The sequence below is a fragment of the Acanthisitta chloris genome, unplaced genomic scaffold (assembly GCF_000695815.1).
Source record: "Acanthisitta chloris isolate BGI_N310 unplaced genomic scaffold, ASM69581v1 scaffold12985, whole genome shotgun sequence".
NCBI classification, from domain to species: Eukaryota; Metazoa; Chordata; class Aves; order Passeriformes; family Acanthisittidae; genus Acanthisitta; species Acanthisitta chloris.
This window is the reverse complement of record NW_008675480.1, coordinates 4,432-18,759: the sequence shown is the minus strand read 5'-3', so window position 1 is coordinate 18,759 and position 14,328 is coordinate 4,432. Positions and strand designations below refer to the sequence as shown.

Here is a 14,328-nt window from a genome sequence, read left to right as displayed (position 1 = left end):
TTCCTGGATGCTGCCAAAAGTCCAAGGCAACAACACCGTGTGTTGCTGTGTTATGCAGGTTTGACAGATTTATGAGTGCTCCCAAATAGATGCCTTGGTTCTGAAGCACAAATACAAATTGAGGCCAAGAGTGAAGTTTCTTGTTAGATTTTTTTACAGCCTAAAAGAGACGATGAAGATTTTGTTTTCTTAATTTATATTCCAGGAATTTTGCAATTGAAATTATTCCAGAGAACTATGGTAATTTCTTGCCTTCAGTTTTAACAAAAGCTTCATATTTCACACATTGCAGTTCAGTATAAAGTAATAAAACAGCACTAACCCCTTGAAGCTACTTTGTTGTCAAGATCACAAAGTTCCCATGTGTTAAAAATTTGCATGACATTCTGCCCCAATTTTTTGAATCAAGAGCAAACATGATGAAACATAACTAAAAGTACAGTGTGTTTCTCACAGTATTAGAGAAAAGGTTTACATCGACAGCTCATTACTAAAACAATACTTAGCAATAAAAAAGAACCTAGTGCTTTTCTAGGTATAAAAATTCTTCTGCTAAATTAAAATTTTAGGTTGCCAATGTTCTATTCTAATACACAATAAAATTAATGAATCACCCATATTGAAGTTCTACAAATCTTATCAATAAAACTCCCCCTTCCTGCCATAGAAGACAATTCTGCTGTTGCCATAGAGCATAAAAAGTAAATAGCTCAGGAATGCAGACCATATATTCCTCTTCCACTCTTTGATTTCACTTTGTATATTAGTCTTTCCAACATCACTTTATCCTATATTTTCAATTGGGCACACTGATCCCAGAGGGAGTTCAATTATTTTCCATTACAAAGCAACCACAAATCTCACCACCACAACAAGGTGTTGTGAGTGACCTTATGAGTGTTTCTCACATCTTAATTAAGGGAAATTTTTCCTCTATTGGTGATCCCAACAAAAAGACAGCAGGATCCTAGAGGTATTCAACGTGTGCAGTGTCTGATTTTAACAAGGGAAGACTTCTTGCCAAATGTCCTTTTGGAGCATGAGATCAGGGTATATCACCCAATCAACATGGCCTGAAGTTGGGCTAATTAAACAGAAAGAGCCTAATGCAGTCCAATGTCAGTGAATTAAAGACTGACTTCCACAAGCTCTGGGTCAGGTTCAAAAGTGCAGCCTTCCAGGTTAGTTCAAAGACACATTCATTTAAGCTCTGACTAAAGAAAACTTAAAATTTTTAATCAACAATTGTACCTGTTTGACACAAGACAGCTACAAAAAGAAGTATTGTTTTATATGCCAATTACTGTGTCTCGTGTCTGAAAGTTCTGTTTAGATTTAGAGAAATGCTGAAGAATGAGAATCTTAACTTTTAATAGATATTGTTTGGGCGAGTAAGAAAATCATAAATCACTTTGTAAATGAAGAAGCAAAATTTATAGTGCCATTATCTTATCTTAGATGTTATTTTTACTCTGACAGATCTAATAAATGAAAGGAAATTTAGTTGCAATTTCTTATCTCTTTCACTGAGCAGCTGGACATGTGTTTAAACAAAGCCTGGCATGTCTGCTTATCATTAACAGCATTTTGTTCCATTATATTTAATTAAAGTTAGCCTAATACCATGGGGCTTATGTTACATTCCAGTGTCTGAGATAGAGAAGGGTGCAAAAATTAAGTAATTTGAGATTGAAGACAGTGAGTCTGCAGTAGAGAACAATCCAGAGAATGATTGTACCTTCCTTTGCTTCACATGTACTGAACAGCACGTCCTTGGGGCTCAAAAAACATTTTCTGTTCACAGCCTCATGAAATCACCAGAAGGCCTCAAACTGTTTTGGTTTCTCAGATAGAAAAGGGCAGTCTAACCCCTTTATGTTCCACTGCACTGCTACAGCAAATCAGAACACCTCAAAGTGGAGTCAGGGATTAGAACAATCCCTCAACCACAGCCAGCCTTGGGGGGCAAAACATGATGAAAGTCATGTGTGTCCCTTCCTTCCCACAACTTCCCACCTAAAATTCAAGAGGATCTCTGAGGTTCTCAATCCCACAGCTCACAAGGATTTGCCCCAGAATGTTCTCACTTATTCAGAGTTGTTGTTTTGCTGACCACCCCCAGCCTGGGGTGTTCCACAAAACTTTCACTGTTATCCAGACAATACTTGAACAACAAAAATAAAAACACCCAAGACAGGAAAATCTAGGTCAGGAATTTCTCAGAAGTTACACAATATTCTTGTGATGACATCCTGAAAATAGTATGTCCTCCTTTTGGTGAATCACATTTTGTCTGCTTCACAATCCCCTTGGCTCATTCTTTACTATACCCTGGAGGATTACCCTGAACACAGAATACACACTTGAATCCTTCTCCTAGAGAGAAGCATCAGCTTTTGACAATTAAAAAACATGCTTGTCAAGATCAGTGTCTCTCCACATCCCCAAAAGATTATTTTTCATCTTTATTCTACTATTCATATTTTTGTCCTCTTGAAATGTAGAACTCTGTATTTAATCATATTTTTCATAAACAGTGCAGCCCATATTTTTTAATCAGTTCATATTTTGGCCTTAGCTTCCCATTAGGTCATCCCATGCTTTCCTCATTTTGAGCAGACAAATGTAGCTCTATCAGTTCTTGTTTGTATTTGAATTGGCTCTGAACTGTGGTTTGGGAGACCAGAGGAATGTGCATGGTTCCCTTCCTTCCTTTCCAGGTTCAAATCCATCTCTCAGCTAAACAACAAACTTGGCTCCAAATTTATATCTTCAGCCAGCTCATAGTCAGTGTCAGATGAATGTATGTGTGTTATTACAGTTTTGCAAGCTGCAGAATATTACATTCATTTACAACCCAAGATAACTTCAGTTTGTATTACTTGAATGCATACTGGCCCCATTGGTTGCTATTTCAACTTAGCAAAATTCACCTTTCATATTGGGTTGGCCTAGCATTTCATTTCCTCTTGAGTGCTTAAAACTGGATACATTAGAAAGCAGAGATATGCCCAGAGTCTGTGCAGCCTGCAAGAAGAGTGAATTTCAAATACATTGCATGACATTACAAATATCCATCTGATTATCTAACTTAATGCCTGGTTGCAAAGACCTCAATATATTTACAATACATGAAGGCCTTTTTTAAATAGCAAAAATCCTATCATCTAAGAGACTCAGACAAAACCAATGAGTGCAACCTATGCTGCTGCTACATCTGTGCAGTTGCACAAATTGTATTACGGTGTATAACTGCTTGTTACAAGCAAATATTGTTTAAGTCAACTAGGAAGTACAACAAACAGGAAAGTGGGCAGCAAAGCAAGATTTGAAATTGGCTTCACATCTCCTCTGCTGGGTTTTCCACAACACAACTGCTCTGTACTGGCAGTCTTACAGCTGTAAAAAGGATGGGTTTAGTAGTAGCATCTTCCAGATGAATAGGCTGAAAGACAAGAGTCTTCAAAGGTGTAGGGCACATTCACCTTAACTCAGTCAGACTGGAAACCCTCTCAGCAGGGACAGATTTCTGAGACTGCCACAGAGAAACAGGCTTGCAAAGAACCATCACACTGAAGTCCTCACTGGCTGGATTCCCTGGGCTCTTGGAGCACGTGCTTAACCATAAGCAATGACAGAATAGTAAACTAAATTATACATCATCATGGACTCTTGAGGGGAGTCTGTTTTTATTGGCAAAACAAGAAGACTCAGAAGTTTAGACTCGCTTGGCTAAAGCTCACTTAGCAAATACCACATTTTCAGACTTTCACTACAAAGGAAGTTGAGGGTTGCTTTATTTAAGGAGTAAAGCATGTGAGACCAAAATAAAGGGAAAATACAGTTTTCAGCCTCAGGCAAATCAGTTTGGAGTCCAGTGAGGGAAGTGCAGTCAGGCAAATCAGTTTGGAGTCCAGTGAGCGAAGTGCACAAGAGGTCCAGTCAAGTAGTGAAAAGGCTCCTCCAGAATGTTGTCAGATTGTAAGGGCAAAGGGAGTTGTCCACATGCTGCAGCTGCATAATCAACATCCCTGAAGTGTTTCTAAATGGCCACACTTTGCTGGCAAATCCAGCCTGATGATACAAGAGTAAAATGAGGAAAGTGCTCCAGTAAAAATTATCTATTAACACAGAAGATACTTAGGCAGGTAATTTATCTTGTTAGGTCAAAACTCCAGATGTGGTGAGAAAGAGAGGTCAGTACCATACCTTTCATTAAAAGCTAATAACTGGAAAAAAATAGGCTTAAAGGTTGTTAATGATATAAGATAATGGCTCCTGAGAACACAGCTCTGCTGTCTCACTGGCCCACACACTCTGCCCACGAGATCAAGCTAAACATCAGTAATTGCTGTGCAAACACAGATGGGTGATCAGTGCAGGGAGTACTGCCTTCTGCTCCAGGGACCAGCTCTGTGAACTCAGCCACCAGTCAGGGCTGAAAGGCCACTTTTGCTCCCAGTTACAAGGTATTAATCTGGAATTCTTGCTTGGACTTCAAGGCACCACTTGTTTCTCTGCTATGATAACTCTCAGCAAAATTTTCCTTGCAAGAGAGGACCTTGTAACAGTAGAAAACCCCAAACGAACAAACTCCAACCAAACCACAACAATTCAGTTAAATCCATTGTGCCAAGAGATGGAGAAAATCACTGAAGAGCAAAGAGTATCCTCACAGATCAAAAACCCCACAATGTTTCTCCTTGTAGGTGTATTCCAAATAATTTACAGGCTAGAAACCCCAAAGCACTCTCCACCCTTTTGGAAAATGTTAGGCATTATTTATATACCTCTGCATAAATTTTCATGTCATTTCCTTTTTATGGATTGCTTTGAATACTTGAGCTATTTCAGAAAAAACCTCCACATTTTCCTCATATTTTGTATTTATACTCACAAGTATTTACTTAAGATTTATTGTTCCTGCTGGTTTATATTATATTATTGTTATTATCAAGAGGTAACATTAGTTCCTATAAGGCTGAAATTATTTTTTTTACCTTTCGGTTTTGGACTGTAGAACTATTAGGAAAGCAAATGGTAGAGAGTCAATTAAGGAAAAAAATAGATATCAAAACTTTTGCTGGAGTTTCATCTCATGATGAGGTCATAAATGCTCAGTCATGCTTTTCACTTAAAGAGGGTAATTTAAAATACCACCTTGATCTCCAACCTGGAGAGCTTGAGGAAGTGGTTTATTTGGATTCTAGGCTCATAACAGCTGGAAAACTCTTCTGGTCCTTCTACAAATCTCTCTTTTTACAACCTCCTGGCCAATAATAAAAAAAAAAAATCCCTCAGGTAAAAAGATTTCCTGACATACTTCTTCTCATATATGTTCTGGTATGATTTAAAACTGTCCTTTGGCAGCTGAGTGAAAGGAATGCCCTGGGTGAAAGAGCCCCAAAGAGAAGCTCTGATATTCCATTGTTCCTACCATGCAGATTGCTAAAGAAAGAGTAAATACTAGTTACCAACAGGTCTGTACATAGCATCAGATTATCTTTCCAAATTTTATTTCCACTTTGCATATATTCGAAAAGAGGAAGAAACACTTTATATTTACAAACTCATTTGCTATTGAGAGATGATTTGACTCAATCTCAACTGCTGATTAAATGTGTATATTATGAACAACAGATGGCTGAAGAAAACACAGTATCACTAGCAGTCTCCAACCTCTACAATTCCCTCAACATGTGTTAAAAATTATTATGGATTTTAGAAAAATGATCATGTTGACGGATTAACAAAAGCTAACCAAAAAAAAACCCAACAAAAAACAACACTGGAAAAAGAGCTCAGCTACTCCAATTGCTCTGAATCCAAGACTGTGAAATGCAGAGCAACAACATTCTCCCTACAATTTTTAGTGTTTGTGTTTGTGCAACAAAAAGGCCAGAAACCAAACCCCACACTCAGGTACAGCCAGTGTTATAGGCAGAAGGATGAGCTTCAAGGATGCATTGCTCTGCCTTGTTTACATATCCTTAACGTGCTAAACGACCACAAATTCCTACCACAAACTCTCATGATTCTAGAATGTTCAAAACCCAACATTTGGGAATGGGGAAACACTTGTAATTTTGCTGTCAGTGCTAATACAAACATGTTGTGTTGCTGTTTTGTAGAAGCTGAGAAGGTTCTCTCGATTAACTAAGATTTTTCTAAACACATTGTCCAACATGCCTTTTCAGTAATTCACAGAAACACTTGAAGCATAAGGATGGACAGAGAATATTTTACAATATATCTTCCACTGGGAAGCAAGCCAGAGTATAGCCTACAGAGAAGGAAAGGGCTTGAGGAAATTCCTGGAATAGTAAGCCATTCAGCTGCAAGCTATAAAGAAAGATATGGCAACCCATTGCTTATTCTTAGACTGAACATCTGCTTTCAAAAATCATTCATATTTATCATCTGTTAGTAATAGTTTTCATGTTTTATTACTAACATGCTGTATAATGAAGAATTGGAAAAGCCACACATTCCAAAGAAAAGGCTGTAATTTTCCTTAATGCAAACATACAAAGCTTCACAGTACTATTGATGGGCCTGATCCAACCCTCACTGAAATCAGTGGGAGCTGAATGAGTCCCTCTGTGCACAGGAAATGAATTGAAATTAATGAGACTACATATGGTTCCAGGGTAATTTATGCCTTTTCTGGATGTTAATATTTATAAGACTTTAATCTGCTTCCACTTGTATCACAGTTCAACTCCCCTGACTGAGCCAACTCTACTCTGAACTTATAGCAGCATGAACAGAAGGAAAAGGCTATTGTATGTTCACAATTTACTGTATCAAGTTGTTATTATTCCCTAAGATTCTCTTATCTCTAAATAATGTTCCTTAATTAGTTTTTATCTTGAAAAAGTTTCATCTAAGTCTAGAGAATGCTGTTACCTGTTGTGCCCATACCTGTCCAAACTATGCTGGACAGCAGGATGTACATCAATAGAACAATACACAGACTGGACCACACTCCACTAAAGCTTGGAAAATGGGTTCTTTACTGATAAACTCTTTTCACAACAACAGGGCAAGCTACTGACACCTAGTCATATTGAGAGGTGAACAACAGTTCCAAAATCAAAACTTTTCCAGCAGACTTTTCAGTTCATTCAATAATGGATCTGTTTAGAGTCACTCAGAAAGCTTCTGAAAATATGTATTTATCATTCTTCTTTTCCTACAGAATTCCATTGCTAGTGCTGCTTCCAAAGAGCTGGCCAGTTTGTACAACACAAAATATACATATGGTCCAGGAGCTAAAACAATCTGTAAGTACTGGCCTAAATATACTAACCATCTATATTAAGTGCTAGTAAGACTATAAAATGCAGTTTTCTAGTGATTCTTGTTCCCCTTCCTAAGTAGTCCCCTTCTTTCTTCACATGCAGATACTCAGAGGTATATATGGGATTTGTCATTTCTAAAATATGGGATAACTTATTCCTTAGGGATCCCAGGAAGTGTGTGACCCTCTGGAAAGTAAAGTGGTGTGTTAAAATGTTTAGGAATTCATGTGCATAGTATGAATTGCTAAATCATACACAGCTTAGACTTAACATTAAAATCTTGACCTGAGATTTTCTGAATTTCTAGTATCTCCAAAGTGAAAAGATGACGTGAATCCTTTTGTTCCACAGTGTGATGTGAAACCTTTAACCACTCTAGCAACACAGATAATTTCTTTTACTTTCCATTACATTCTGAGAAATGTAGTAATTGCAATTCCATTCCTCTACCATTCTTAGGAACTCAGCTGTGGATATGGCCTTCCAATGCCAAAAGCCAAGCTGAAATTGCCAAATCTAGATTTATAGAACTTTAAGATCACCTAATTTAATTATATATGGAAACTAATATCTCTTCTGTATTTATCCTTCTTGAAATAGTTTTTAAAAAACCCAAACTAATAAAAACAAGCAAACCACAAACATTTAAAAAACAATGTCTTACAATTCTTAGAATATTTATGGAGATTATTCCTTCAGAAATGTTTTGGTGATGCTTGGCAATTCTGGAGACTTCTTCCTTAGCAAAAGAGACTGTCTTTATTGTACCAAAGTGCTGAAAAGGGAAGGTATTATTTGTACAGCAGAAAAAGATAGAGCTGATATCCCATATCTGCAGTTCTTTCACATGTGTATGAACCTCAAAAAGTTACCCAGTGAGAGGGTATTTGCTTCTGCTACCCATCTTTCTAAACACCCCATGCAAGCTTGCCATTCTCCTGTTCCTGAGACATTTCTCCCCACAACACTGATAAGGAGGGAGCATTTTAGCTCATTTGTATTTACTTGAACACATCAGCTGGAATGAAGCTCATAAATGGCCTAAAATCACAGAAGCTTTTCCATGAGCAGGATAAATCAATCCATTCACTGAATATTCCCTTTTTATCCATCCTTTCTGCATTTCTGGCTACATGGCTTGACTCCAAAGTATTTTTTTCTCTTTCCTAGTTAAGCTTTATTCCATCTCTTTACCCACAGACCCTGCTGCAGGAGGCTCTGACGACTGGGCTTACGATCAAGGCATCAAGTACTCTTTCACTTTTGAGCTCCGAGACACTGGGAGATATGGTTTTCTTCTCCCTGAGTCTCAGATAAAGCCAACCTGTGAAGAGACTCTCCTTGCTGTTAAATATATTGCCAATTATGTCCTTGAGCACTTGTATTAGAGTGGACTTCTGAAAACTATTAAAGAAGGCTTTATTCAAAGATGCCTTCCTTTTTATCCTTCCCTAAAAACACATTTTTATTGCTACTTAACTCTTCAGGTTCTTAGTGTATCATAGGTCATTAGAACTACACGTTTTTCAACACAAATTGTAGAAATACAAGAGAAATAAACCTTTTATTAAAGCAACTGATACAGTCAGGAGGGTCTAAAAAGGAAGAGCACAAGAAGATTAATCAACATAAGGTAAAGGTTGCTTCATTGATTAAAATTTTCTTTACACATGGGAGACAGGCAGAGTATTAGAGCTTACACAGCCTGAATGCTAACCAGATTGAAACCAGCCAGGTGATCCATAGAAATGCACTTTGAGCCAACCATTCATTGCCTTAACAGCAACAGTAGCCAGGACAAGACACATCACACATTTTTAACATTGCCTTAACAGCAACAGTAGCCAGGAGAAGACACATCACATATTTTTAAAGCAATGTTAGCTGTGATATGCTCCTGTGAATTTTCTCAAAACCCACCCTGGACCTGTCCCATCAATGAAAACTAGTTTGAACCTGAGGTCACTACTAGTCCGATGTGAACTCAGTGATGAAGATTATAATTACTATTAAAGACCAAGAGTTGATATAAATCATGTATAAACTACTCTGCACTGAAGGCTCTCTCACTCACTACAGTAGCATCTCAAAAATATTCTCAGTCCTGGTACTTCCTGGGGCCCCACATGTTCCTGCTGTCATGAGCAGAAGAATCATAAAAAGCCATAAAGTCTAAGTCTGGGGGTAAATGATTAACTGTTTCTTTCCTGAAAAGCTGTAGAGAATTATCCTCGCCCGATCACTTTTCTGTACAGGTAATGTGGGTATGATTGGGTCAGAGGGAGTGAGAGTGATAAATAGCCACTTGGCATCTTTCTCACACAGCTGCAGAAAATGTGTTTGCTATCTATTAATGCTCTTTAGAGCTTGGCTAATATGGGACACACTCTGCAGAATGATGGGGGAAACCTTATGTCAGCACAGAGCCTGGCTGCTCTCCCTGCCACTGCTGGAAACTCTGAAAAGAGACTTTCACTGTCCGTTACTGCTCCTGGAATTAACCCCATTTCTGTCAGATCCCTAGCTGATGCACTCAAAACAGCCCATGAAATGGATTTTACAGAGAGAATGTTTCTCCCAAGAAATTCACCAGATTCCAGACCTGTCAAAAACTGTGTGTTCTCCCTTTTTGCCCCTTCTCTGTGGATCACCAGATTCCAGACCTGTCAAAAACTACGTGTTCTCCCTTTTTGCCCCTTCTCCGTGGCAGGAAACAGGAAGACAAGGCACAGTTTAAAATGACACACTCACTGACATCTGTAAGAAAAACAAAGGCACACATCCACTATCCCACTCCAATTAGCCCAGCAGCACTCAGATTAAACTAGTCCTCACACATGATTGATCCACCTGTTTTCAATCACTGAAGAAACTGAACCCATGTGTGAAAGTCACACGGACCAGTAAAAAGACATGTAATTCTGTTTTGCAACAGAAGTGGAGGGAAGGATAATCAACATTACCAAAAATAGCACAGGATGCAAGCAGAACATACTGGCCAGAGCCAAACATGCCACAAAGGATTGGAAAATGAATTTCTCAGAATATGAAATATTTTGGCTAATTTTAACTAAGCATTAACAACCATCTAGGGACTATCCTGACCAAACTATACTATTTGGGAAAATGTCAGAGGCTTTACACCAACTGCAAGGTGAATAATTGATACTCAGTACTTTGTGCTATGGTCTAGTTGACAAGGTGATGTTCAGACAAATGCTGGACTCAATGATCTTGGATGTCTACTCCAACCTTAATGATTCTCTGATTCTATTCTACAAATTTATGATTCAATACCAGCCAGGCTCTTTCTAAGACTGCAGACACCCAAATGCACAGCTACAAATACAGCTGAGGGGTAGCTCAAAGCAAGCAGCAGCTCCAGCATCATTAGTGTTACCCCAGTTAACTTACACCTGTAACTCCAAAGCAGAAGATGGCATACATCTGATAGCTCTGACATTCATAAAGTCAAGTCACAGCAAGGTAGTGATATACAGCTTTTTTGTACCTTCTCCCCAGAAGGCACTCACTAGCACTGCTGGTCAAATTACATAGATGCAGAGAAGAGCAATCAAACGTCATATTATGATCCATGCAGCCTGGAACACTAACCAAAGAATATATGGGAGGCATTTAAGCAGGAAAGGACTGTTAGCAGGTAATCTGCTAGGGCAGAGACACTGAAAGAAAACATGGAGAGGAAGCAAAGGTTCATCAACAAGTCACAATGCTTCAAATTTCAGATCACTTTCAAAAAAATATGGAAAATAAGGTATTTTCAAAGACACCACTGTAGTTATTTGGAACCAATTGCTCAGTTATGAAACAGCTCTTACTAAGAACCAGAAGAGACAATGGAAAAGGAAAAAACATATATTATATGGATGATGGAGGTACATTTTGACAGTTGTAGACTGTGAGATTTTTCAACAGTTCTAAAGAAAAATTTTCCATGTTCTCCACACTGAATAATTTTCTTTCTTTCTAAAACCAAATAAATCCCTAAAGGAACAGTAAATATGTTACTAATGTTACGTGGGAATAGAATCCACCTCATAGCCCTCATAACATCACCTTTTCTCCCTGGAGAGGTTAAGGCTCAATGGGATCTTTGCTATGTGTAGAAATACCTGATGTGAAGAGCATAAAGAAGATAGAGTCAGGCTCTTCTCAGTAGTGCTCAGGGACAGGACAAGAGGTGATGAGCACCAATTAAAGCACACAAAACTCCTTGTGAACACAAGAAAATGTGTTCTTTACTGCAGATGCCCAAACACTGAAACAGGTTGCCCAGAAGTGTTGTGGAGTCTCCATCCTTGGAGATCTTGTTCAAAACTTGACTGGACACAGCCCTGGGCAGCCTGTTTTGTGCTTTAGGTGACTCTGGTTTGAGCAGGCTTGGCCTGGATGGTCTTGAGTGGTCCTATCCAACCTCAACTGTTCTGTGATCCTGTGAAATTAATCTCTGCCTGATGCAGGTCAAACAAGGACTGGGATGAACAATTTCAGCTTTTCCTGTTTGATTTATATGGCTCTGTTATTTAGATAAATAGAAAAGGATCATTCTGTTTTCTTGATTAAGAATCACACCAAAAAGCTGCCATCTTTCTCACATTAAGCTATTGTTTAGTCAAATACATTCAAACATTCAATTCATCTCAGTGCTCCAAAACTCAGAAGGGATTAAGACCTGATGAAGTGTCTTGTGATGAAGGACAATGTACTGTCCATGTGCCAGGTCTCACAGAAGTGATGTTGGAGATACCAGATCACTCACAGAGGAAATGTCCCTTCAGTACAGATCACAGTTGCAAAGGCCTGACAAATTCTTGATTATTTAACATATAAAACAGGTAAGTCACACAGAAAAATGAATGAAATGCAGTAAATCCCAACAGTTGTGTGAGAATTAAGCAGGAGCTTCTGGGGAAGGTATTTCCAAGTTTGCTCCAAGTTCTCAAGCAGCTGTTGACATATAATGGTAATTCAGAGAAGGAAACTTCTGTTCTTGATGATCCAGACACAACTGCCTCAAAACTGTGCTAGAAATTAAACCTGTGCTTACAATGCAGCGTGCTCTGAACTCTGCTTTGCTGACAGATGGCCTCAGCATGCTTCCTGTCACTTAGAATTTTTCCAAGGAGAGATGTGGGCTGTGCATTGGAGCAGGTTGCCTCTGTGCTCCCCACTGCACTCAGAACAGCTGCATTACAGCTGCATAGAGTACCTACCACAAGAGAGGAAACAGCCAAATGCTGCTGCATCCCTGTCCTTTACCAGAAGGATGCCAGGCTACTTGCAGTAAGCTTTGCAACCACAGAAAACAGACAATTTGCTACCAGTAAGTGAATATATACAGCTTGGCCAAGAAATAGAGAAATATTGCAAAATATCCAGAAGTGTTTCTTCAAAACATTGTTAACAGTTGGCAAATTCTGAAGTGTTTTGTCACTGCATTTAGCAGAAGACCTAAGATGCTTAACTGGAGTTCTTCAAGGAAAGTATGAATCATGTTGCTCTGATAAAAAAATCAACTCCCAATTTCCTGGCTTCATGGAAAATATTCAGGTTTCCCTTTGATGCATTGATCCATTAGGCCATAAGAACCAGCATCAAACTGTAATGAAAAAAAAGGGTTCAAGAATTCTGGCTGTCATTCCTGCAGATCCCTGTGCTGCTACTGCTGACCTGAGAGAGTGAGGCCTGAGTACAGCTCAGTGTCACAAGTATTCACCAGCTCATGTCCAGCAGTGATACAGCTCAGAGCAGACCAGCTCATGTCCAGCAGTGATACAGCATGTTAGCCTGTAACCTAATCAACCTGCTACAAAAATCAGGAGATGTTAGTGGATTTTATAAGACAGAACTCAAAAGACAGATATGCTGTGATGCAGCACAGCAATGATGTCATTGTTGACATGTTGCATCATCGTCACACATCAACATGGTCCCTTTTCCACCATTCCAAAGGTGCAACATTCTCAGATTATGTACCTGTAAATACAGCAGTAAATGCAAAACACTTTTCACTGGTATGTTCATCTCCCTGTTCAGAGGATGTGTGTGCATAAAGATAATAACCTCACATAGCTGAAGTTTTAGAGCCTCAAGTGCTCAGCACACTTAGCAGAAATATTCTAATGTCACTCAACTCCAGCAACTTTCTCTCAGAAACTCTCCTCCACACATGACAGTGGACCCTGTTTGCCCATCTTCTGCCCAGTAAGGCCACCAAGGTCTGCAAACTCACTCTTCAACCACCCTAGAGAAAATGAAGGAAAAGTAGGCCCTCCTTGTGGTATATTTCACTAACAGCTTCAAGCCTACTGAAATCAAGTTATTTCACCCAAAAACTAACTGTGAATGCTGCAAAAAACACTGGAATTTCACCCAGGGATTTTATGGAATTTTTCACACAGATTAGATTAATTCTTCAATGTATATTTTAAATGTGCCCAGAAACTGAATGAATAAAGGCTTCAAAAGGAACTTTCAGAAAACTATTCTGATATTTTTCTCCACAAATGAAAATGCTGTTCATGACCTGAGGGCTTTCTTTAAGGATCATAAATAGAACACTTCCCATTTGAATGGAACTAGAATTCCTAATGATACAACGATGTTTTACACTTTCCCTCTTTCAATACCTATCTTTGAATCATGTCTGAAAAGCAGCAATGTAACCCTTACAAACATGGAGCACCTTTCCTCCCTTTAAAAGGAAGGGTGAATAGAAAATTATGCTTTATTTCTGGCTTTTGTCACCACTATTCCTTTGCAGTTCCAGGCTCACATCTCTGCTATAAGTTACACTGTCACTGGCAGCAGTTCTGGCAACAATATATTCAGCAATAAAAATGTTTGGAAATAATGCATTATTTTAAAAGATTTTTAGGCATTGGAATGTGCTGCCCAGGGAGGTGGTGGATTCACCATCCCTGGAGGTTTTCAAGATGAGACTGGATGTGGCACTTAGTGCCATGGTCTAGTAACCACAGTAGGGTTGGACTTTATGACCTTT

General features: G+C 38.8%; 1 protein-coding gene across 1 annotated transcript in view; it reads left to right on the top strand.

The window, feature by feature from the left end:
* Window positions 1-8,692, top strand: part of LOC103803235 (carboxypeptidase B-like) — a 20,610-nt gene extending 11,918 nt beyond the window's left edge. Inside the window, exons 10-11 of the mRNA XM_009075777.1 lie at window positions 7,202-7,286; window positions 8,505-8,692. Of these exons, the coding sequence (XP_009074025.1) occupies window positions 7,202-7,286; window positions 8,505-8,692 (273 nt within the window). The remainder of the gene's footprint in view (window positions 1-7,201; window positions 7,287-8,504) is intronic.
* The last annotated feature ends 5,636 nt before the right edge of the window (window positions 8,693-14,328 follow it).